General features: G+C 36.0%; 1 protein-coding gene across 2 annotated transcripts in view; it reads right to left on the bottom strand.

The window, feature by feature from the left end:
- Positions 1–18,995, bottom strand: part of B3GNTL1 (UDP-GlcNAc:betaGal beta-1,3-N-acetylglucosaminyltransferase like 1) — a 169,165-nt gene extending 150,170 nt beyond the window's left edge. For both annotated transcript variants that reach the window (XR_014491416.1, XM_083354415.1), the window contains exons 1-4: positions 18,270–18,995; positions 15,825–15,941; positions 15,598–15,697; positions 8,374–8,438 (exon numbers count right to left, since the gene is read on the bottom strand). Coding sequence is in view for 1 of the 2 variants with exons in the window: in XM_083354415.1 (XP_083210541.1) it covers positions 8,374–8,438; positions 15,598–15,697; positions 15,825–15,941; positions 18,270–18,455 (468 nt within the window). In the remaining variant the exon portion in view is untranslated. The remainder of the gene's footprint in view (positions 1–8,373; positions 8,439–15,597; positions 15,698–15,824; positions 15,942–18,269) is intronic.
- Between the last annotated feature and the right edge of the window lie 7,823 nt (positions 18,996–26,818).

Below are 26,818 nucleotides of genomic sequence, written 5' to 3'. Positions count from 1 at the left end.
AGCAGAATACTGCTGAATACCAGACTAGTTTACCACAAGTAGAGGAGGAGGAGGAGATTGGGCAGTAATAAATAATACTGTCCTGAATTTGACCATTTCAAGTCTATTACTTGATCCTGCAAAATTTGTGGAACTTATAAAGGCTTATCAACACATATCTCTCCACGTGTATTTCCACATAATACCAATGTAAGCTTTGTCATTGGTAAAACTTCTATGTATTTCAGATGTTCGTTTTCATTTCTTATGCTTTGGCTGGTACATGTGAATAACTACCTTGTGATGTTTTAATGGTGGAAATTCTGACAAAACCCGTTTCTTATATATGCCACAGAAAGGAATATTTAATCCTCCATATACGTATGTCTTGTGCTGAAGAAAGCAACCAAGAAAGTTTAAATAGCCAGAAAAGCCTTAGAATCAGCCACCTAATCTGAAGGAAAGAGATGAAAAGACTTTGAAACCAAACTAAACTATTGTTTTTCCTTCTTCTAGGGAATGAAAGGCCTTGAAACTAAATCAGTACCTCTGAATACCAAACACAGAAAGAGACAGAGTAATAAGAAAAACAATCTATACTTGTAGCTCCAGGTAATTATTTCAAGGTTAAAGATAAACAAAAATGAATAAATAAATAAAGCAGGTTATCAACTGTAAAAAAGCTGGTTATACAGTCAAAAGTCTTTCTCTATTGAAGATGCACAAAGACTTTTCCAAAAGTGTCTCAACAAGATGATCTATTTCTCTGACTGTTTAAATAGATGATTATGATGAGACAGGATATTAAAACAGAAGCAGATAACATAAGAGTCACTAGTATGAATTTAATGGACATACATCAAGGAACAATTTAGTTTTGTAGAACTCATTTTGAAACTGAATTTCAAAAAGTCCTACTTTAAAAGCACTGTGCTACATAATCTAAAAAAACCCATTAATCAGGTTGTTCTTAATTGAACAAAAGATTGTAATACCCATTGATTACAGGATTTAAAATACATCTCACAGCCTTTAAATTACTTATATATTTGTGCTTTTCAACCCACTTTTAAATATATCAGTGTACTATCATCTCTGTTTTCCATTTCTGATTTCAATCAATGCAGTTGTCAATGCAAAATCTGTATACATCTTAGAACAAAAAGATGCAGTAATGTTACTGAGACAGAACCTAACATACTTTAATAAATATTTCACAATATGTCTTTTCTACATAGTAAAAAAAACTTGTGAATTTAGCTATTAAAAAACTCCCTTTTTACAATCCTGTAATTCATTAATTTGCGGTAGAGTCAGGATGAGTGGATGGAGCTGAGCATTTAATGGCTGGATGCCCTTTCTGATGCCACACAGAATTTGCAGCACCTACCCATACCTAGCACTGAATTCTCAACCTTCTGCATGAAGGTGAGCATCTTCACTACTAGGCCACCATGCTACTCTTGAATTTAGTTATTAAATGTTGACAAAATATGAGATTGACAAAAAAACAATAACACTGAAAAATATATGTGGCTGATCCAGGCCTGGATTTCAGAAATGTAAGCCATAACTTGAAGATATGAATACGAAACAAATGCATATTTTTGAAGGACATTTCTCTATAAAATGCAACTAAAACTGTGGCATAAGAATTTGACTTGAATTTAAGCAATAATACAAAATAATATAAAAATGTGTATCAGATATGCGCAGAAACAATGGGTAACCCATTTTGTTTTTTCCCAAATGGACCAATCCAAGCATCCCAGGACTGGTTTGCATATTTCCACAACCACCTCCTGTTTTGAAAGACACATATTCAGAAATGTAAAATTGGAATGTTCAGATCAGCCCATTTCAAAGGAAAAATTGAACATATAGTGAAAGTAGACTACCTAGGGATAAATCACTTAAATTGATTTATAACTATAATCCATAAGACACATTTATTAAGAACATATTTTCTGTTCCCTTCATTTAGAAGGTAAGAAATTGCTGCAATAAGGCAAACAGATAGAATTTTTATTTCATATCAGGATTTCTAAAAAGCTAATATAAATTGGTGACAAGAGGCAAAAGCTTCTTACCTCATAGTCCTTTAAAAAGATCTTAAGCCCACTTCTTGTTGCTATTTCCATTAGAGATTCTATTCATATTATATATTGTATTGTATTGTATTGTATTGTATTGTATTGTCCATACAATTCAGTGCACAACACATATCTGATACACATTTTATGCATGGAGGAGAAAGAGCCTGGAGGGAACGGAAGAGCTTGGAGCTAACGGAATGTGCAAATGCACTGAGAAGAAAGAGCCTAGAGAGAACCACAGAGAGAGCTTGGAGCTGGGGGGGATGTACAGGCCAGGAGTGACGAGGGAAAGCCGGGCCATCTCCTCGCCACCACCCGGTGGCCATCTGGGGGTTCCGGGCATGGCCCACAGCGCGGTGAGTAGCCGCCTGCCATGGCAGTGGGAGGGAAGATTGTTGTCCCAAGCTGCCGCACAGATTGCCGTGCTGCCACTGTTCCCCTTGAGTGCCGCTCCGACTCAAGAGTGCGGAGAGAGAGAGAGTGCAGGCGCACATGGAGAAGCGGAGGGGAGGAACCTGGCCCCGCCTCCTTCCGGGTTGATGGCATGCGTGCCCACAGGGACGGCTCCACGTGCCACCTGTGGCACGCATGCCATAGGTTCGCCACCCCTGATCTAGAAGCTTAGGTTATACTCCAAAAAAATATATGCTGCTAAAACTAAAGAGGTACTTAAGCTAGTTCAACATTGTTTCTGTTAAAAATGAGGCCATTCAATAAAAGGAAATTATCATAAAATTCTAATAAGCCAAAAGGGTCCAAGGCTGATTACCAATTTTTATCAGGTAGTCAATATTGCAGAATAGTATTCAAATTAGATTTTAAAAAAAATGCCACACATTTACAAATCAGTGGCATACATGCCCAAACCACAATATTCTAATCTAAACATTCTAAAAAAAACCCACAATATAACTCTCTCATACTTTTAACAGTTACAATTCCCCAGATCCTGTTTTGGCCATATTCAGACACATACCATATAAGTGACACCAAACGTATATTCTGGATAATTCATTACCAACTTAGAGAACTGAAAATGAGAACTAAGAAAGGTACATAAAAGCAATCACAGACAAAAGTTCAATTTCACAGCTGGTAACATGTTTTTCAGAAATTATTGCATAGTATTAAGAAGTTGTTTTCAACAAGAACAGAAAGTAATTATCAATTTCAGAAATGTTTATCTTCTTTCTGTACTCTTAAGCAGAGAAAGTAATGGGAAGAACATCCATTTTTTATCAACACATCAGATAGTTAACTTATTGTGGAAAAATAACTCTGAAAACATTCTGGTAATCCAAAATTCTTCTACTAAGCAAATAGAAAAAGAAAGTGGGAAGGCAGTGTGACATGGGTTAACTGATGAGTTCTTGTGCTGAAGTAGATTATTAGCATTTGATTGGGAATAGCTTTGGAATGGTTAAATGATAAAGCAGAAAACTGATTCCACATTCATATTCAGGTACAGCGGCAATCAAATATATTTAATTCTGACAAAAGTAGCACTGTATTGGGGGTTGCAAGGTCTGGTTCTTTTGGACATGTGTGCAACATCACAACACTGTGCATGTAGAAAGAGAGCAGGGCTTCCATCACAATACTGCCACACTATTTTTGTCAATCTGACCTCCCCATTTTTCCCCTATTGATGGCTGCTATGCAATCAGATTTTTCAAAGGCATAACATTAAAGAAAAACATACTTCTTGTTGCTACTTCCACAATACCTCTCAGTTATTGAAAGCAAATGAAAACACTGCTTACAAGAATATGGGTGTTGTTCCATGAGAAATAGTATACAATGTACTGTACAGGCAAGCAGAGATTCTGCTGATCAGATGAACACACTTTCTATCCAGAACTTTAATTACTTGTGAAATATTCCTATAACTCAGACATGTCAAACACAAGGCCCGGGGGCCAGATCCGGCCCGCGAAGTGGTTTCATGTGGCCCGCGAAGCCATCCTGGAAACAGTGAGGGAACGGCCCCCACTGCCTTGGCCCCGGCCCAGAGACCCTCCTTCTGCCAGAGACCCTCAGATCTGTCCCACTCCTGCCCAGGCCCCCATAGCCACCCTTGATGCGAACGATGTAGAGCTGGCCACGCCCACCCAGTAGGCCATACGCACTCTAGCCATGCCCACCCAGTAGGCCACGCCCACCCTGACCACACCCACCCGGCCCCCTGAGGGCAACCGCAATACTGATGCGGCCCTCAATGAAATTGAGTTTGACACCCCTGCTATAACTGTTTAGTTCATTATTATATCAGCACAAAAATCCATCTATTCCATCTCCATTCTAGCATAAATTGTTTATTTCCCATGACAGAGGTATCCATAATCAGATACGGCATTAAGTATGTGAAAGTAACCATGTTTTAAATCATGATTTAATCTTTCATGTAATATGACAAAACTGCCAGGTTTTGTTCAATAAGAAATCAGAACTTAGTTAGTCTAACCATGGAGAAACTAAGACAACTGCACTACCAGCAGTAATTTTGCAATTTGCAATTTGAAAAATAAGTGGAAGCCAGTGAAGTAATTGGCTCATTCCATAAATATGATTATATCTGTGCATGTTGACATTGTATGTATTTTCACTTAAAAAAACTGAAATAGCTTGTTTACATTTTTGGCTTCTACAAATATCATTTCAAACATCTACAAAGCTGCCTCCCAAGAATAAGGAAACTGGCAAATTAGATCTGTATTCAGCTGCTTCTTAAGCTATAAATTTCATCTAGCACAATTACTGTTGCCGTAGTACTGAATAATTAATACTGTTCGAGCATTTGTTGTAAAGATAACTTGCTTTAGCTAATTTGAAGTCTTTTAAAATACACATATGTTCCTATTAATGCATTTGTGTATAAATCTAGTACACTTATCCACTAATAGCAAGGACACAGTTGCTGGCTGAATATCCTGGATAGTTCTTGCTTCCGTCAGAAATTTATCTGTTAGAAGTTCCTCCCACTTTTCCCTCAATTCAACGACCAACACTTTCTATTTCAATTTTCCCCATATCAACAATTCTGTAAAGCAGGGTAAAATTCAAGGACTAATCCAAAATCACACAATGAGCTTCTAGTGCTTAGGTTGGGCTTGAACCTGAGTTTTCTTGGACTAGACCAGCATTTTAGCTATTTTACCATATTGACTCATTCTTCTCCACCTCAAGGAATCAGAATTCAATTGGATTTGTGTAATTTACTCTGTGTTTCCTGACACTAATCCTAATTCACCAATTGCTTCCTGAAGTTAGAATGGCCTCTTCCTTACTCACATTTGGAAAAGTAGTAAAAACAGGCTGGAAAATTGAATCATGGCAACTTCTCCCTCTAGAGATCAAGATGGCTCCAATTCTGCCGGCCTTTTGAAAGCCCTAAAGGCCTAGTTCTGTGCCCAGGCCTAGGGCCCTCAGTGTGTGCAGAGACCATCTTCTAGGCTGCGCTAGTGATTTGTCTTGTTGTTTCTTAGCTGCATGTATTTTTAATTTTTACAATATTTATTATTTTTTTAATCTATTTTAATTCCAGATACCCAGAGTCAGTCATTAAGATTGGCAACCATATAAATTTTATAAATAAATGTGAAAATGAACAAGGAAAAGTGAGGACTAGAACAGACTAAGCAGTACCGCATTCCTGTTTTAAGATTAGTCACTCTCTTAACATGTGCAGGTACTTTAAGAAAAATCATCATAATTGGCTTCTCTAGGGAAGATATAGCCACTAAAAATTTTACACCTAGGAAAGGCTGGACTATCCCTATCAATTGTTTTCATGAATGAGGGAAAAAGAATGTGTTGTCATGGTTCAAAATAAAATGGTTCAAAAATATGAAACATCAAAGATGCAGAACCATCAACCCCAAATTTTTCAAAATATACTTGGCTGTTAATGTGCTCTACAACTAAATATACTACATCAATAACATGTTTGCTTTTGTGCAATTGTAATATTTTATTTTCCCTTTCTTCTTTGCTACTGATGCATTTTCTCCACAGCTCAGAATCATTAATAAGTATGGTCTCACAGTCAAACACACTTTGCTCTGATTAAGTTCTTATACTAACTTGATACCCATGAGAAGAAGAAAAAAAATAGTCAAATTCATGTTTTGTGTAAAGCAAGGATCATAGGACCTAAGCACATCAAATATTTCTTACTGTATTTTCAGCAGCAAATTAGCAGAATGAGTAAGGATAAATTAACAAAAAAAATCATTTTCCACTGAAGGAGAAAACAGAATTGCTTAAAGAGCATTCATCACCTGATGGATGGCATCTCCATTTGGAACAAGTAAGCAGGACCCAAATTCTCAACTTAACTGCCCAGGAAGACAGATGTCAAAGACATCACATAAAAAATCTCAGAACGTTATTGTTAATTTAAAAAACAAACAGAAAAAAGAATAAAGAAAAAGACAATCCTCATACTTTTGGGAGGATCTGCCAATCTCCTGCTGTTGTTTAGTTTTCTTTTATGACCTTGAAATAAAATATTCTCCATGATATTCAGGAAACAGATACTTTCAGAAAGACAATTTATGATTTCTCCTGAGCCTCATGGAGAGCATTTGTAATTCAAAATTAACAGACGAGTTCTGCTGAAAGAAAAGTTTCCAGGAAGCAAACATTTCAATACTGTCACTCTCAACAGCAAAAGCAAAAGCAACCAAAGGCAGGGGAAAAAATTATATAATGAATACCAGGAAACAGGGATATGGCAATCTGATGTATTCCTTTATAACTGCCAGCCAAAATCACTATTATCACCATTACCCAATCAGAGATGGCAACACAGAACTCAAGCACTCCAAGATTACCCTGTTGAAATTCACTGGCAAAAGGAGGATTTGGCAGAGATCCAGCATTTTATAAAATACCTTCAAACCAAGAAAACATTGCTAGCTAATGCAAGGGAGAATACTCCACTTATTAGGTAACTCTTTAGAAGTAACAATAACAAAATCAACAATTAATACCTGAGGGACCTCCACCAAAGTACTGATTGTTTCAAGTTTGTCCTTATGCGTTCATCATGTAGATGAGCCATCCCAACAACTTTAACTGTAATTGCTCATGATAGCAACATTATAACAGAAGCATTTATTATTATTATTATTAATTTTATTTGTATACCGCCCTTCTCCCGAAGGACTCAGGGTGGAGTCAGATACTTTAAGAGATGTAAAATGCCTAATGCAAATTTATATTTGATAAGGAGGGATTTGAAGTTAGAACTGTGCAGACTTATAAGACTAATTATTCCTACAGTAAACCAATCCAGCATCCAGCTCAATAAAGCTTGCTTGCTAACTTATATTAGAAATTAATTGTCTCTACTTTTGTTCTCATCATTGTTACGGCTCCTTTAAGGTAAAAGAAGGAAAAGCACACTGTGAGGTCTAAATGATTCTGGCAAGACAACTAATATCCTGATCTGCCAAAAGCGGCATTTCTGCTAGATTAGCCTCCTCCTCCTAATTGCCAAATTCTTACATGCTTCTGGCAGCAACACAGAGAAGGTCTCTGGGGGAAAAGAAAAGGTGTCATTTGTTGCTGTAGTTAAAGCATTTGTCCTCCTAGGAAACATGATCTCATTAATTCTGGGTTCACTTGTAGAGGCTCTTACCTGCAATAATGAATATTTAAACAAAACATGTTTAATGTAACCTATTTAAATCCCCCTCCACTGTACTAAGTGGCAATGCGGTTGTGGTGCCATGGGCCACAAAGTTTTCTCACGGAGGTAGTAGATATATTTTTATCCAAGATACTATACTTGAAGTGAACCTATTCAACTCTTACATTATAATGGATAAAAAGGAATTTGAAAGGTTCAAACACTTGGAAAATCAACCATGAGAATTATGGAACCAATAATCAAAAACATTTGGAGAGTACCTTGTTGAATAAAATTGTCTTACAAACTATAGGACTTTATGCCTGCAGCAATGTCATAGTTTGTAACATTCCAAACTGTTCCAAATCAATGGAGCGTGTCACTTCAATTTTGAACATTAAGTCAAATATCAAAAACTAGCTATTTATGGAAACCTCAACAACCTTCATTTCTGGTGATACTATAGTCTTTATAACCCTATTTTAATAACTAAGGGTCTATGTAGAAATAGCTGCAAAATGTGTCAAATAATTCTGCATGAAACACACATAAACCTATCAAAAACTATCAGCCACAACTATTTAAGAAAAAGGGAGGAACAAAACAGTTGAAAATATACATTCTTATATTACATTTAATAAACAATTCCTAGAAAAGACTTACCGAGTCCAGAAAGCAGAGATACTCCCCGGAGCTCTGATCAATAGCACAATTTTTAGCAAAGCCAACTGTTGATAAGATAAAGTCAATGCAGTATATGAAAATCAATGGAATTTATATTTTATACTTGAAATTATGTAACATTAAACTTAACAAGCCCAAATACCTATACAAATTAGCATTCTTTCCAAAATAGATCTGAAGGATATTTTCATTAAGTAGCTATAGTTTGAACTGAGCACCCTAAATAACTCCTGATTTGCATGCATATGTAATGACACTGTTTTTCTTTCCCTTTCTATGTTTTGAAAGAAGTATTATAGTAAAGCTCCATTTGGAGTGACGGTCCAAACTTCAGATGCAAGAGAAAAAAAATTATTTAACACTTCATTTCCAAACAATGAGTAAAGCCAACAATTTGCAAACCAGTGTAATATATATACAATTGATATAATTGACATGATTTGCATCAATGCACATTTGTGTAACTATGTAATTGGTATTTTACACTAATTCTACTGATTTATATATGCAAATAATATTAACTGCATAGATTCAAATTGAATGGGCATCCCTATCATTCAAATTTCCATTAAATCAAGGTTTTAGCTGGTTCAGATGCCATGGAAAACAAGCAATTCACAATTCATTTACATAGAACCCTGCATTTTGTCCAAAGTTTTTGCCAATCAGAAAGTCAGATTAACAGAGTTGGAAGGAACCTTGAAGGTCTTCTAATCCAAGTCCCTGTTCAAGCAAGAGACTCTATACCATTCCAGAGAAACAGCTAATTCATTTTTTTAAAACTTCCAATGATTGAACATGCACAATTTCAAGCCATTCCACTGATTGTTTTTACCGTCAGATAATTTCTCCATAGTTCTAGATTGGATTATTCCTTCATACATCCATTATTTCTTGTCCTCTCTCAGATGCCTTGGAAAACAGGTTGCTCCCCTCTTCTTTGTGAGAGCCCCTTATATATTGGAAGACTGTTTTCATGTTACCTTTCTAGTCCTTCTCTTTGTTAGATTCGACAATTTATACTCAGTGCTTGGCAGGATAATGCTTGTCATTACCCAGAGATACACAATTTCCCCAATGGCATCAGTGTAATTTATTTATTTATCAGGGAGGGGAGACAAAGATAGACACACATCTTAAATTTTGGTATTCCATCTGAAAACTTTCAAACTATTGGGCAAAAATATCAAAATCTTACAAAATTCAGTGATGTAAAAGGTTACAACTTACTAGTTTAAGCCACAAAGAAGGTTAACGAAGAATTTTCTTTCTCAATAGTTTTTGTTATATAAAATTAAAACTTATTTGGCTTGTAAATTGAGACTGCAAAAATCAAGAAAGTGGGAATAAATACAGATTGTCCTAAGAAGCGATGGAACAAATTCCAATTCTAGTATTAAAAATGGATAAAATCAGTGACGGGATTCAAACAATTTAACAACCGGTTTTCTGCCAAAACCCCAGCTTATACTTGGTGACCTCACTCCCTTTCCTGTATATACCAGTTGGGAAACTAGAGAGATGAGTTTATTCCTAAGTCCTGTGTCCCCTCACCATGCATGGCACTCCTGTTGGGCAGTGTAAACAAGTTGGGCGGTGGTCACTGGAGAGTCCGAGCCATTAAAAAGTTCTTTAGACAGAATAGGAGGTGGATGCGACAGCAGCAGAAGGTGGGAACAGGGGCAATATCGAGGGAGCGATAGGACTGAGGTCACCATGGCTGAGGAAAAGAGAAAAGGCACCCCAGCCAAGGGTCGGGAGCGGGAGGTAGAGATATCCAGTCAAGGCAAAAGCGGGGAACCAGTGCAGCTGCTAGTTTCTTGTGGCTGTGGATGAAGCACAGCGCCACCTCAGCTTCAAAGAATTCCTGTGGAAACCTCTTCCTCCTGGTGGACCAAGCTCGTGGGCAGCCCACAAAGGGAGACAAGGGGAGGGGGTGGGCCGTGGCAGCTCGGGAGGTCCTTTCACAGGGTCAGTGTTTATGTGTGTGCCTTCACTGCACAAAGAGGTGTGGTGGTGGCTACAAGTGTTCCAAGGTCTACAGAGGGGGCAGAACGGGATTCAATCTGGTACAAAGTGGGAACAAAGGGAATCGGAACGGTCAGCACGGGCGGCTCCAGGTCCTGCTGCATGGTTGAGGATGCCACTATTCCCTATAAAAACTCCTAACCTCCTCTGGAGGAAATCCAGTCAAATTTTACTTGTATCGCTGTAGAAAAGTGAAGGTAGTTTACTTTGTGACATTCCCAGAATATTACAAGGAGTCCAGAGTAGCGTATCTTTCCCTAGGTGATGTTTCCCACTATTTTTGTTTCTACCCCAACAGATCATCATAACCGGTTCGCTGAACTCAATAAAAAATTAGGTATCGGTTCTGCTGAACTGGAGTGTACGTTCACGGGAACCATTTTTTTTTGTTTCATTTCTGCTATCCTACACTTGTTTACAATTGGATTTCAAATGAAGATAGTATTGGTTTGTATCTATTACCTTTTAAACCTTTTCTGCAGGGTAGAATAAAATAAGAAAAGAGGAAACAAAAAAGTTTGATGGAGCAGATTCTGTAAGTTTTCTGTCTTAAAATTTAATTTTATTGATTTTTGAACAAATAAATGATGAGTTTTAACAGCCTTTATATTTTGTATACCTATATTACAAAGATCTTTGGCAAAAGTAAAATTATCACTTAAATAAAGTAAAATTATGAAAGTATAAATCCTATGGAAGAAATAGTTAATTGATTGTTTCAAATGTCTGGGTTGATCGAGAAAAGAAGCAATAAGAGGAAAGAAAGAATAATGGGGGCGGGGGGGAATCCACAGACCTCAGAATTACGCTTTTAAAAAGAGACCTGATGGAAATAAAGGGAAATAAGAAACAAAGGCCAAAAAAGTCTTATTTTACACTTGAGAATCTAATCAACTTGAAACAATAAGCTCAAAACAACTCATGTAGGAACTAACCTAAACTTCATATCACTCATCTTGTGATTTCATGTGTGCCTGCAGGAACTGAAGCATTCGTTTCAATATGTTAACAAACACACCAAATGCATTACAAGTATAAAAAGTATAGTTCAATCACTAAAAATTTTGAAGTTTTGAAGTTTTTGAAATTATAAAGCAAAAATTCAGATCTCCTATTTGATCTCAATCCATGTTTATTTTTCATTCATTATAATTTTACCGTGTATCTAGTGTTCTGTTCTGCAAATTTATTTTAAGCTATTTTATGCTGTTTTCATAGGATTTTTTTACATGTTTTAACTCATACTTTGCCAGCTAACTCATATTATTATACAATAAAAGAAACACACTGGATCAATAAAAATAATTATTCAATTACTACAACTTAATCAGCTAAAATAATAATGCAAAAAGAAAATATTTTTTAAAAAATGAAAATAAACATTAAAATGAAAATAAACAGAAAAGACAGTGAGCAGTGGTGGGTTTGAGCCACAGAAGAAACAACCTGCTCATGTGAAATAATTATTAAGAGATTTAAGAATTAAGTTATTTGGGGCAAAGGAGGAACAACCTGTCCAAGTCCAGATAATTATTATAGAATAAGATATTAAGTTGTAGAAACAAATGTTTAAGGTACTAAAACAGTTTAGCCATCAGCTGTTCACAGCAACCTTTTTTGACATCAAGGCAACTATGATTCCAGATATTTCATTCTGTACAAAAACTTTAAAGCGGGACTCTTGCCTTTGGCATGAGCAAGGAATGCATTGTGATACTACTCTACTGAGGAGAGTCAAATGTCTGTGCCAGGCTTGGGGTTTTTTGTAAGGCCTGCTCCATTACTGAAAAGAACATGTTGCCATGGCCACAGGAGTAAAAACCTAAGACCCCATGAGATATTAACATTCCTCACTCTTGGAAAGAAGTAGTTTTGTGGTAGTTTCTTTAAAAGCACTGACCCTCTCTTTTGTGGGGAGTTTTCCCTTTTGTTTTTCTTGTTCCTTTCCATGACAGAAAAGAACCAGAAATGAATCTTAATCCAATGTAAACACGGGATGTGAAGACTGTCACATTGTTTCATCCCTGGGGGCTGGAGAGGGCCTTGTTTCAAAGGAAATACTCTCTACACATGCTAACTACTCATAATTACAGAAAAGTAAATCACTAAGGATAGAGGGATCAACAACATTTCCAACTAAACAGGCTCTTCAAATGTACATATTCTACATTGAAAAGGATTTATTCCCGGTAGTCTCTTTTCTTATATACCTTTTCTCAACCTACATAGCAAAAGTTGAGAAACTACAGAGTAAAGTAAATAGAATTTTTTTTTCTATTTTGCAGAACTAAAATTTAGATTTATTATTTTTACAAAAAATGCAACATGACAAAAATTTAAAGATTTAAAAATTAATTTCTAATTTCTAAATTAATTTTTATCTGAATTACACTAGGATTGGACTCAGTATTTGAACAGGCTAGCTAGTATATGAATAAAACTGGGAAATTTTTCTCACAATATGTTCATAATATGTTATAAAATGGCTAAAATCTTCTTTTTTAATATTAAAAAAACCTCCACCAAGCCACATGGTTTTGGAAAAAGCTAATTTTGAGAGAAGTGGCTAATGATACACCTTTAACACTGTTTGTTGCTATGGTATTTTATAACACTCAAGTAATTCTAGTTGATTAGTAATGATAATCATACTAAGCCAAAAGACTCCACAAACAATTATTGCTTAGTGTTATCAGTGATCCAGGCCTGACTTTGTGGGGCCCTATACAGTAGGTACTTATAATCAAATATTGAAAGTATGGTGTCCATTCTCCTTAAATTATCTGGGTTCCAAACCAACAGAAAAGTTCCTGATATTGTTATACCCATTGAATGTGCTGAATGTGAGCACATTTTGCGGAAGTAGTGAGATCAGTATGTTGTGGGTGTCTTTTGTTTCCTTGTGGCTTTTTATCCCTTTTTTAATGTTATTATTGAATGCACACTGTAAAGCAGTCAAGTGTCTTTTTATTGGAGCAGTGCAAAAAGTAAAAAATGAAATCAAATGAAGTTTGTGCTAGGTGAAGTGCAATTAACCCTGCTGGCTTTTGGACATGTAGACACTTTTCTTCCATTCCTTGTCCATTCTTTTTCCCTTGCATCATCTCCACCCCATTTTGTTCCCATTTTTGTGTTACCTTTCTCTTCCTTAAATAGCTACCAATACCTATTACTTTTATCCCAGCCCAAATCAGTCTAGCCCTTGTGTTTTCTTTTGGTTTGTAGTCGTTTTGGCTCAGATGGAAGGAAAGATGAAAGTGTGTGTGTGTGTGTGTGTGTGTGTGTGTGTGTGTACACTTTTGAATGTCCCTATCAGAGTGGGCTGCAAAATAAAAAATGGGTGGAATATACAGATGAGAGATTCATTCATTTTATAAATGGGGTACCTTATTTTACAGGCAATTAATTGTATTCAGTAGACATTAAATTCAGCCAATATTATTTTTTTTCTGGCCTTGCCATTTTCTGAAATGTGAGTTCAGCACTGCTGGAAGGGAAGAAAATACCTCCAGGACTGGGTTAAAGACTTGAATAGTCAGGCTGACATATTCAGGAAAACAGGGAATCACACAATATATTTGTCTGTATTTAGAAATAATTTTCTTCTATTTTTCCTTTCTGGGGAATGGATCACTTTAAAGTCACATTTTTCTTTCTCATAAATAGAATATATACAAACTGTGAAGATATATACATAGTTATACAAAGATGTGTGTTAGAGATGAAAAGAGATTTTTAGGTTAGCACATTTTCCAGCCTTTTCTTTTAACTGCAACTTCCAAATAACCTTAACAGAAAAAGGCAATACTGATTGCATTATATATTGAATAAAGTATCTATAAGCTTAAAAAAAAGTAAGTGGAAACAAATTAACATTTCTTAATAACATTTCCTAAATGCAATTTATTCTTTTTCCTGCCTTTTTTTGGCAATATCACCCAAAAGTATACCAACTTTAAAATATCAGCTTTAAAACTCAATACAAATGATTCAGTTCACACCCCAATGAACTGCTCTCCATTCTAGAGTGGTTACACTTGGCAATTCAACTTGAATCTGTTACTTTCCAGCCATTTCCAACAACACTAGAGCTATTTGTTTTGGCTGGAATCACAAATTTAACATTATTCATACTTTTCAGTCTAGCATACAACTGGACTGGCTACTTCCCAGCCTACAACAAATGCTTTTTCTTTACTGGCCTTTTCAACCAAGTTATACCTTGTAATAGATATTATATGTTTGTGAAATGCATATTGAAAACTGACAAGAAAACAAAACAAAACAAAACAACAAGGATACATTTCCAGAAATTTAAGATACAAAATATTTGATCTTTTTGCCAGGGAAGTCAGAAGTTTTAGTGGATTTGACAATGTCCCAATTCAATTATACTAATGCTTAGTATTAGGTCAAACCTCAAGAAGAGATTTATCTTTGACAGTCAAAGTGGAGCGTTTGAGTTTAGCACATATGTAAATGACACTGGATAGTGTTCAAAGGAGCTGTGGCAGATCTTTAGTAACATGTAAGTAACTGCATTTTCCAAAGAGGAAATTGGGAAGAGTAAAAAAAAAAGTCAAGAAGGCAGTTAGGACATTACAAAGCCCCACGCTTCTGTGCTTCTCTAAGACAATGTATAAACAAAACAGGTGGGCTTCAATCACACTGCCACAAGATTCCTGGATCTCACTAGATTGTTTTCTTTAATTGACATCATACTGGAAATCAATGCAGTAAGAGCAAAAGGGAAATGTGCACACATTAAAGGACACTCATGTGCCACCATATTCTGAACCAGCTGCAACTTCTGGATGCTCTTCAAAGGGTAATTTCATGTAAAGCACATTCCAGTAATCCACTCAAGAGATAACTAAACCATCAGAAGAATTTTCTGCTCCATGTAAGAGAAACAAATGGAACACAACACAAAGCTATGCAAAAACACACCAAGGCACACAGCCATCTAATCCTCAAACAGGAACTGCAGGTTCAGGAGGACCCTCAAATGTCCTACTTAATAAGTCCTAGTTTCTTCAGCAACCATTATATTAGGGGAGGCCAAAGAAAGATTGAACAGGTTGATTTCTTAGCACATAGCTCAATTATATTTGTACTGTATGTTTATACAACATGCTGAGGAAAATATTACACCTGCATTTTTAAAGTTCCTACCTCCACCTGGATGAGTTGAATTATTTTCTCCCAGTACTACCCGAATGCCTGCTTCTTCCAACAAAATCTTCCATTTTTTAATTATCTTTATAGAATTATCCTGATAAGAAAAAGCATTAAAAAGTTTAATTTTTAACTTTTAAATGTTAAACAAGTTAACTGGAACTGGTATTCAAAATTATAGTAGTACAGTAAAAGTAAAAATAGATTGTTATAAATGTACATACCGTGCTAGAATCATTAAAAACAGAGAGTTCGATAGAACCTTGGAAATCTTGATCCAGAACAGACTTCAGACATTCATCCAGCCAGAACTCAGCATTGTAGACTGGCAGAATCACAGACTACCATAAATAAAAATACATAAATATAACATCAACCAACATGCTGCATTATCATTATTGGTGTCTGATTTAAACAAACACAACATTTTCATTATATATATGCTACAGAGCAATGATTTCTGAGCAGAAAAAAGCAATATCATTTTCCTTACAAACAATTCCTTTTTCTTCATTAAAACTTGGGCAACTACAATTAATATCTCTCAATGTTGATGTATTTCTCTTATTCTGGTTCCTTCTTTCTTCCCAAGCCTGTCTTGGTTCCTCACTACTTCAAGTTACTATCAGAATTGATTTGGGGGAATGCTTGCTCATCTGAGATCAACAAAGAGCAAAACTTTCTGAATATAATCCCACATATAGCTGCAGATTTCAAAAGGCTTACTATATTCGTATATGTACTGTATATATTTACTAAATTTATATCCCACACTTCATTCAACTGCTGAAAATAGTAAACCTTCTTCAAAAATTACTTTGATAACTTTTATTTTAATATATCCAACCTGTATCAAAATCAGAAACTGTTCTGCAAAAGCTATTAACATAAGTCATTATAAACTAATTCCAAATGTCATAATTCCAATTACAGTTGCATTAGCAACTATTCTTTTTCAGTCAAATCTGAGCTACATTATATTTATTTTAGTACTCTTACGTAAAAGACTTACATAGTAGACTTTGAGAAATTGCAGTATCAATATGCATTTCTTAAGAGACAATAATTTATCTCATAAAAAGCCACAGATAGTATAAAGAGACAATTAATCTGCATTCCAAACTGCCATGGTGTGTTACACACTTTTCCCCTCTAGCAAGTGTGATGAACTCTTTTGTTGCACTGAAAGTGGATGTCAGAAGAGATTATTCTTATAATTGCTCTGGGTTTTAAAGGCACTCGGCATCCACAATTTAGCATAACACAGACAAGCTCCATCATCCCTGGAGTCTGAACTAGAAAGGGGTCACAGGAATGGCCTTTGACCTTATGCTGTGCTTTCAAGATGTTTCAAGGACCTTTAAAGCTAAGCGCATCAAAAGGGAAGGCTCTACCCTGCCAACATGTCAAAAGAACCATAGGTTCACAGCAAGCATGATTTTGGCAGGTTACCAAGGCTCTCAGGAAATTTAGCAAATATGAAGAGCAACCTCCCTAAACCAGTATCCTCCATATCTCTTTTACTACAACTCCCAGCACCAACAGTAAGCTTAGTCAATTTAAGAGTTTGGATTCCCAAAGCAGATACATTTTAAAAACAATCAAATGGACATTTTTTGATAAATGTATTGTTTTAAAATAATATTTAATACATGATTATAATACAGATTCTCAATGATTGGTTCTTAGGCATCTTTGGTATTCTACAAATGGTTTCCACACTATGGTTTAAGACACAAAAACAAACCATTTGTGCCATGGCTCAAGATATAAATGGAAAAAACGTCTGTCTTGAGTTGAGCTCAGCTTGTTACTACATGGACATATCCATATTAATTTTTCGCCAAAAATATGAAGCTAGTTTCAGAATAATCCTTCCTTCCTGTCTCACCTGATTTACTTTTTCTAGTTCACCCCAGGCCATTTAGGTGCTTCCATTTTCAGGGTAAATAAAGTGAACCGTCTTAACAAGTAGAAAATTGAAATTACTAAGTAATAGGAGCTAATTATACATTATATAAGAAGCCATTTTTGTGTAGTGGTTAAGGCATCAGGCCATGAGTTGTAGTGCCACCTTAGGCCAGAAGTCCATGAGTTGTAGTACCACTTTAGGCACAAAGCCAGTTGGGTGACCTTGCGCTAGTCTCTCAGTCTTAGGAAGGAGTCAACAGCACACCATTTCTTAAAAAGCTTGCCATGAAAACTGTAGGGAGTCTCTGAGAATTGGACATGACTGAATGATAGAAAATAAAATTATATAAATATGCATGTGATAAAAACTATAGCTGCTATATTATACAATATTGTAAGAGTATGAGAACATATTAAGCACATTGTTCTCTATTTCAAAATATACTGTTCTGGGGTGTTTTGATTCTTAAAATACACAAAATTTACCACATTGATGTCAGTATATTGCAAACATTAGAGCTGTTCTTCTACACATCTTGCTACACTAGCAAACCTAAAAGAAATGACTAATTGATGAGTGCAACCACTTTGCACCCTTCTTGATTAGCCTGTCAGTAGTAGCAAGGTCCTTCAGTTAAGTAACTCTTTCATGATCAATGATAGTTCATGATCCTACATATATCTGAAAACTTGTATTTTGATATTTCTGCACAAAACCAGCCAAGCCACAGCGAATTTGGAAGAAATATGGAACATACCACTTGAATCCTACACTTTCCTCCTGCTTTCCTGTTGAAAAGACCAACAGACTGCAATTCAGTGTCGCCAAAGAAAGGAGATGAGGGACTGTGTGAATGGTCTTGCTTGACAAGTCCAGGATCACAGTCTCGTAAAAGGAAAGGAGGTTTACCAACTTCCTGACGGACTGTTTCAGAGACATCCATTTGTAATTATAAATCAAGAAAAAAAAAAGAAACCAACACAGGCCAGGTATAAAAGAAGATATACAGCAAACAGAACGTGACCTCTCACAAACAAGGATTACCGTTCCGCTGGTAATTTTTTTTTCCCTCTCCCTCTCTCAACCCCTGCTACAATTTCGGATACGATAATATCCTGATGAAAAAGGTGCTCCTATAAAGGCTCAGGTGAAGGTCGAAAGGCAGGATAAGAAAATTGGGGGAAAAAATGCAGTTGCCAACAGAGAAATTAGGTCACAGGGCTTTAACCAATACTGTACATAGGTAGAAAAGAGAGCGGGCAGAGAAAGAGGAAGAGGTCAACCCAGCAGGAAACAGGGGACGGGCAGAAGGAAGGTCGGCGAGTGCAATGGTTTCGGTTGGTCTTTCCTTCTTGGGCGCTTCTTTCGCTTTTGGGAGCTCTCCGGTCTTTCCCTCTTTTGCGGGCGCCAGAAGGGAGCAGGCACGCGCCTCATTTACCCACCCGGTTTCCCGGAAGCGTAGAGAGCGCAGGCTAGAGCGGCAGCAGGGAGGGAGGGAAGGAGGGGCCAAAGGCAGCCGCGCTGTTCCGTCGCCGCTTCCAAGGTTGGCGAAGCGCGCTTTTCAGAGTCGAGGGAGGCGGAGGGCGGAAACGTAGCGCCGTTTGCCGCGAATGCGAAAAGTTGCGGGGAGGGAATTGTTATCCGGCAAATAGCGTGCTTCTTAGCATGGGTGCGCTCCTTGATTGCTTTCGTTATTACTTGCTTTCCGTAGGAACCTTTCAATAGAAAAAGAACTCTTTGCCCAGCGTTAGGAAGGGTTATTTTAGAACCAAAGTGCCGATCGGGGAGGCGTCAAGCACTGCGTCTTTGTCCAAATTGCTAAGAACATGCATGGTTCGCGGATTGTTAACCCCATCTATTCAGTCACGCAACGCGCTATTTATTCCAAGCAAACTCCCAATATGTAGCACAATGCGTGTGACCTTAGATCAGGGGTAGGCAACCTCGGCTCTTTTATGACTCATGGACTTCAACTCCCAGAATTCCTGAGTCAGCTATGCTGGCTCAGGAATTCTGGGAGTTGATGTCCATGAGTCATAAAAGAGCCGAGGTTGCCTATGCTGGCTCAGGAATTCTGGGAGTTGATGTCCATGAGTCATAAAAGAGCCGAGGTTGCCTACCCCTGCCTTAGATCTAATTCTCAGAAAGCTCAAGCCATACTGTAAATATGTCAAGGTTTTTGACTTATGATACAAGAAACCAAACAATTGTCTCATTGTCCTATTCGGCATCCTTTAAAACTTCTCTGCCTCACTACGAGGGATCCGCGTTTCTTCTTACTCTTTGGAACCACCACCCGCCAATGTGTTTTTTCTTCTAGTGAGTCCGTCAATTAAAAAAAAAACCTTTTACCCAACCATGTGCGCTCCAGATGTATTGGATTTTGTTAACATTTGAAGCGGTTTTTGTTTTCAATCTCAAAGCTTACATATGTGTCTGTAAACGTTGGTGTGGATAAGCCCATTTCTTGTTTGTATTAATTATTGTGAAAGATTACTGTTTATTGTCTTTTCCTAGCTGTTTATGTTACTCATAATTTCATTACATTGTCTTATTTTGTTCATAATGATTGCTATCTACCAAGAGTTACAGCCAGTGGTGGGATTCAGCCAGTTTGCACTACTTCGGCAGAACCGGTAGTTAATTTTTTGTTGCCCAGGCCCAGAATGAAGTTCTGGAAGCGGCATCCACACAGAGAACTGGTTGTTCACATATTTGAATCCCACCACTGGTTACAGCTAGAAGACCTCCAAGGTCCCATCCAGCCCTAGGATTTCATGAACCCAGTGATCAAGGCAGGAGTCCTTATATACCATCCTGGTCAAATGTACTTGAGATGTTTTAATCAATCTATATTGAAATTTAGATAATTTGTTTATTAATGCATGGAGTAAGATTATTTTAAAATATTTATTCATATGCATATTGTGTTGGGGCTGGGGGAGGCGGGGGTTACTGGATGCCTGATAACTTTATATGCCTTACTGAGTGATTTCCCACTTTTTGTTGAATGTTTTAAGTGAATTAGTATGCTGTTATAATGTGTGTGGCCACACGCAAGGAAGTTTTAATACTAGTTATCAGAAACAAATCCTGACATTTCTTGTTATGACCTTTTGCTTTCAGTATTGGCTACTGTATGATATTTATGCAGTTTTAGATATTAGTCATAACTTGTACTATCTTCAGCAGAAAAGCCTGATGTAAATCTTCTTCAGAATCACTTTTTCCACTCCCTCTCTGAAGTTGCCTAATTAATGTGTAATAAATATGTTCACTGTAAAAATGAGAACAACCATAAACTAGTTCTATGAATACACATTAGATTTAAAATGATTTCTCTGAAACCAGTCCTCACCCAAGGTCATGCTCCATACCAACTTGCTTATGAAAGTACACAGTTGAGTTTGCAATTGTATAAAATAAAATTTTGGGATTGACTAACACAAGATGTGCTGGCTTCCAGCTTAAATGACTTGGAAAAAAAGAGATAGCATCAATTCATGGAAATTATGAAGACAGTGACCATTAGCCATGACAGCAATGTGACTGTTTCTGAGGACTGTCTGCTGGGAGAATGGTGGACTTCTTTGTGCAATTGGTTGACCATTGTGAAAATAAACTGGAGAACAGACTAGATGGGCCAATAATCCCATCTAGAGATGCCAATTCCACAAGAGTCTGCTTGTATTCTCTTCTATACACATAAATGTTCATATTTGGTAGAATTTCCACTTGAAGTTTGTTCCCAGTACTTAAAATTGTGTTTCAGATATGTACATGCATAACAATCTTCATTTGATTATACTTATTTTAGAAGGAGAAAGGATCCCCACTTATCTGTACATTATTTCTAAAGTAGATTGTAGAGTTAACTCCTACATTAAAGGGAAAAGAATGCACAAATTCACCAGTCTATATATGTTTATTTTTCCCATTAGTTTTTCTTGGATTTTTTTTCAAATTGTGCTTTAAATGTTACCAGTCAAGCATTTTGTCAGATTGAGTAAAACAGCAGAGATTACATGGAAAACAGGTTTATTAACTGAATAAAGGGATACAAGAAAAAAAAAATTTTTTTCCTTTTGGTCAGGCTATATCTCTGGTATTTAAATATGCTAAACATTTTTTCAGGTTTTTAAATTTCTACTTTTGTTCTACTATTTGTTCCAGCCGGGACCTGAAGACTTGGCTCTTTGAGCTCTCCAGCCCAGGCTGAGAATTTTTAACTGGGGTTTTTATTTTCAGGGATAATTTAATCTTTTTAATTGTCTTTTAACTTTTGTACTTTGTATTGGTGTGATTTTAAAATGCCCTGTAAACCGACCTGAGTCCTTCGGGAAAGGGCGGTATATAAATCTAATAAAATTAAAATTAAAGTAAAATTTGTCCTAGTCACCAATTTAGACCTGTCCACAAGGAGTCCAAATTCTAGTGAATTTGAGTGCCTCCATCAAGAAAGTGTTATGCAAAAGTATCACAGAAGTAGTATGCAGAAGTTACTGTTCATCTCTTCCCAGGAAGGATTGAGTGATCATAAACAGGGTTGCTGGACAGCAAGTATTGGTACAGTAATGGAGAAGTCACAACACTTCTTAGTCCCGATTACCATAATGTAAGATCAAATATGAGCTATTTTGATCCTGGCAGTCACTAGATTTCTTCTTTAAAATTACTTAAGTCTTATTTAAAGTTTTTCTATTTCTAACTCTCTTCAAAGAGTTGTGTCCTTGAATTACTGCCTGTAAGTCTTTCAGTATCAGCCAGAAGAATGACAGGTGATGCAGAAAGAGGGGGAAAAATAGATGATGTCACCTATTCTTGGCTTTGTTTCTAATCCCCACTTGCTTCAATCATGTCCACTATTGGCATGCAGCCCTTAATAGACTACCTTTGAGGAAATATGACCCTTGATAGGAAAAAATATTTTACTCCAATTTACATGAAGTTGCTAACCATATTATTTTGCTACATTTGCTTGACTATGCAAATTTGCTATGACTTGCCTGACAAAGAGCAATAGGACATTAAACATGTTTTTTTTAAAGTGGGCCCTATTGAATTTATTACTGAACAAATATGGGCTGTGATTACATAAGCTAAAATATAAAGATATGTTATAACGGATGTCATTAGAAAGTAATGAACAGAATGCATTGAAGGCATCTGCTTAGGTGCATGTATTGAATTAATACCTTGGTTCAGTTCTGCAAGGAAAAATATACTAAAATAAATGTTATTATTTTCTTCTTATGGGCATGTAGCTTCTTTGATCCATACATCATATAAAGTTAACCCATTTATTAAACAGTAAAAAGTACTTGGAAATTTCATATGTGCCTTCTAAAAAATCAGTATCATGAGATCTTAGACTGTTCATAGATTCTGTCTCTAGTTCAGAAAAAAGTCATTACTTAAATTGCCAGACATATATAAATGAATTCAGTATTACAGAGTTAGAATTTTGCTTTCCACAGTATATTTGAGAGGTTAAACATTCTGTTGTATAAGTACAGGAAACATCTGACAACTTAAAATGGGAAAGTGCTTATAGAAATAAATCATAATCTGACAAAGGAATGTACACACAACTGCAAAAAATCCATACCAGAAGTCATGCAAGATAAATTGCACATGCAGTGTTATATGCTATTCCAGAAGAAAAGGAGATATGTTACAAAGAGAGTTCAAAGAATAAGACCCACAAATAGATATTCTCACTGAGCTTGACATTAATGTATGCCACAAGGACTGGAAAGTCAGTCAGGCACATGGACGTAACTCTGCCTAAGAGGGGAAAAAAATCATTGGCTGGCTTGTTTAAAATTTCTACCCTGGTAATAAATAAAAAGCATGCTCGTTTTTATGCATATTGTCTTTCTATGAATTATGTTCTTAATTTTATCTCTTTATATAGTTTATATGTTCTAAAAAATCAAAGGTCATTATTTTTGGCTTCTGTGTAGAAATCAACTTCTGTTGTAGCCAAAATCACTTTCTGTGCAATGAAATATTTTAAACATCAAATCTGCATGATTTTGATTTTTTTTAAAAAAAGTGCAATAATTTATCTAAAGAATATATGAGATATTGTGCTTTATTACACCTAGTATGGCTCAATCCACCAATCAAACAGAACAGGAAGTCAATAGCACATTCATACTCATTTTTTTAGCAATTGATATTGAGAGAAATATTTTAATTATTTATCTTTGACTCATTACCCAAAAATCAGTTATTAAAACTATCATCTAATCATAGCTCTACTATAATTTAAGCAACATTATTCTTCCAACTTCAAAAAAGTCCTGAGAAAAGTGCCATTTTAAATTTCAGAAGATCTGAGTCCAGGAGTAATAAGCAAGCGGTTCAATCCCAAATAAATGCTAGATGAGAGAAGGCTTTGAAACTTAAAGTAGCCATTCCAATCTATGGAAAAACTAACTGATGCTGATTCAACAGTCAAAACACAGGAACATGAAATGCAATCACATTCAAATAACTAGATCAGGGGTCTTCAAACTCAGCCCTTTTATGACTCATGAACTTCAATTCCCAGAATCCTCAGCCAGGCACTCTGCTTAGGAATTCTGGCAGTTGAAGGCCATGAGTCATAAAAGGGCCAAGTTTGAAAACCTCTGAACTAGATGCTTCTCTGCTCAACTCCAGCAATTAAAAAGTGGCAAACCTCTCATAGACCATCCAATGTAAAGATTGTAAGAAAAGAAGATAGTAGTTTGGGAGAGATCCAGAACAGCATGATCCACAAATTCTGAACCTGCACCAAAGATTGGAAAGTGACCACAGGAAGATCTACCAAAACAACTGCTACAATACCCCATGCAAAACATAAACCCTGAGCTAACAGTTACTGCTTAGCCATCTCAATAAGAAATGATTGAATTCTCTGAATAATCAAGAACAACATCATTATCATTAAAGTGGCAAGAATCAGAAAAAGATTGAGGAAGAAAATCAGAATGAAAAACAGTAAATTTAGTATTGTGTAGATTTAATTTAAAGTGATAAGAACAATCCAACTAAAGGCCTCAGCAAAACAATCAGAAAAGGAAATATGCACCACATCATCCAAAACAGACGCAGAAGAATACAGCTGGATAATGTCAGCTTAACTATGATAGTTAAAACGAAGAAATCAAAGAATCCAAAGACAGATATAACTGACTCACGAGCGATACAAACAGCAACAGACACATTCATTAATTTCAGCATTTGAGCAATGTGATAGGGCAATAGACTATTCCTAATGGGTGGATCACATATGAACAAGTAAGAATATCAGCTATCATTAGGTACATCTGTATATATGTATCAATTAATTAAACTATTGGCCAAGATGATTATATGTAAAATATGAATGCAGCAATAAAGTATTTCACTTACAATTAATTGCTATTGATATTAATACACTTCCCGCTTTTATTATTAAATATGCAATTTGTGTGTGTGTGTGTGTGTAAACAAAATAGTGACATTGCAATATTCTCACTACTATTACCCTTTTTCTTTTAACTGGGATATTGCAAATTGTAACAATATGAATGGGTCTTTTTTTCTCAACACCAGAAGTCATTTTTGCTAGTACTGCTGATCTCTTAGTCAAGAAAATGTTGCTTGCAAATATTCATAAAGAATAGTATTTCTTTAAAAAATGTGTCATTTCTATGTAATTCAAGTTTTAAATATATGGATATAGGAAATACATACAGTAAATGGTTTAAGAACAGCATATATGCAAAACTCAGGCCCCACTGAAAAACTGCAATCTATGCATTTTCTATATTTCAAACAGAACTTTCTTCCATACAGGGCTACAACTTGTGTCTTTGCATTTCCATATTGTGTTATTCTCAAGTCTGACAATATAACATTCTAAATCTGGGATCATACCATACACAACTTATTTAACCATGTTTTATTAAAATCTAAGTCTGGGATCACACAACATGTCCCAAAGAAAACTGGATTTTTTTGGGGGGATGTTCTTTGAAAACATTTCACTTCTCATCCAAGCTTCTTCAGTTCTAACTGACTGGAGAGGAATGGGAAAAAATATATTCTTTGCAGTCATCTGAGGGTCAGTTCCTTAGATCTCTGAGAGTAGTTGAGGCCACTTGAGGTTTATCTGTATCCTGAATCAGAATATACATGGGCATGGCACCTTATTGGGACTGCTGAAAGACTGCATTGTAAACAGGTGAATCACCAAATCATGTGATAATCTAATACAACGAACAGATCCAGACAATATATTCCCAGCCTAAAAATAAAGGAGAAATGTGTCGGCAATACAAGTGTGACATTAAACACCTTCAACTATAATGCTAGACAATATCAAGAAATGTGGATACATGGGGTTTAAACTGAAAGAGTGATTGTAGAAATCAAATCTTTATTAGGATCATAGACGAGCATTAGAGTGATTGTACAATATTGGAAAGTGAAATCTATTCGCAGTTTGTATGAATGTTGATCTGCCCTCTATGTTGCATTACTTTACTTTTGATACAGGGCAGTCAAGCAACGTGCTCAAAGTTCTTAAAGCTGTTGCGTTTTATGTATCATTTCAGAGATTGTCTTACTTCTTTAATCCTATTGTGTGTATTTTTCTGATTAATTTAAAATGATGAAATGAAAGAATCCAAAAGAAATTCTGTGATTCTCCATGGATATGTTGAAAAAATGTAAAGCAGTACAGTATGTAAATCTGACATCATTATTAAATTCTCTGATTCAGTAAAAAACATACTTCCTATGTAGTCATTTTCATTTATTTAGCATCTATTGGAGAAGGAAAGAATCATACAGAAGATGAAATAGTCAACTGTGTACTGTTTAAATATTGTGATTTCAGATTGTCAGACAGTACAACAAAGGCACATTTTTCTAATGGCCAGCTGAGCCAACATGCAATGAATGAGCAAACCATAGTCAATAGAGCAAATTCAAGACATCACTATGAATGACTCAAAGAATGTGGACATTGAGAAATATGGGAATGCGGTGAAAAATACCATGGACCTGGTAAGGCACATTAAAAAAAAAGGAAAGACATCCCAAAAGAAAATGAATGTTTGTTAGCAAATATTAGAGCAAGGAAAAGGAGAAATACTTGAGCCTAACACAGTGTTTGAGGCATCTGTTCATCTCTGTCCAAACAGAACACAAAATGTGCCTCAGAGAGATCAAATTATTTCCATCTCATCTATAAATTAATTAATTTAATCAATTAAAATCAGAATATGTGTGATCAAAGTAGTTACTATATTATTCAGGGTTCAATTT

This window comes from Vipera ursinii, assembly GCF_947247035.1.
Source record: "Vipera ursinii genome assembly, chromosome: 2".
NCBI lineage: Eukaryota > Metazoa > Chordata > Lepidosauria > Squamata > Viperidae > Vipera > Vipera ursinii.
Note: the sequence above shows the minus strand (reverse complement) of the source record. Positions and strands in the feature narration are given on the sequence as shown.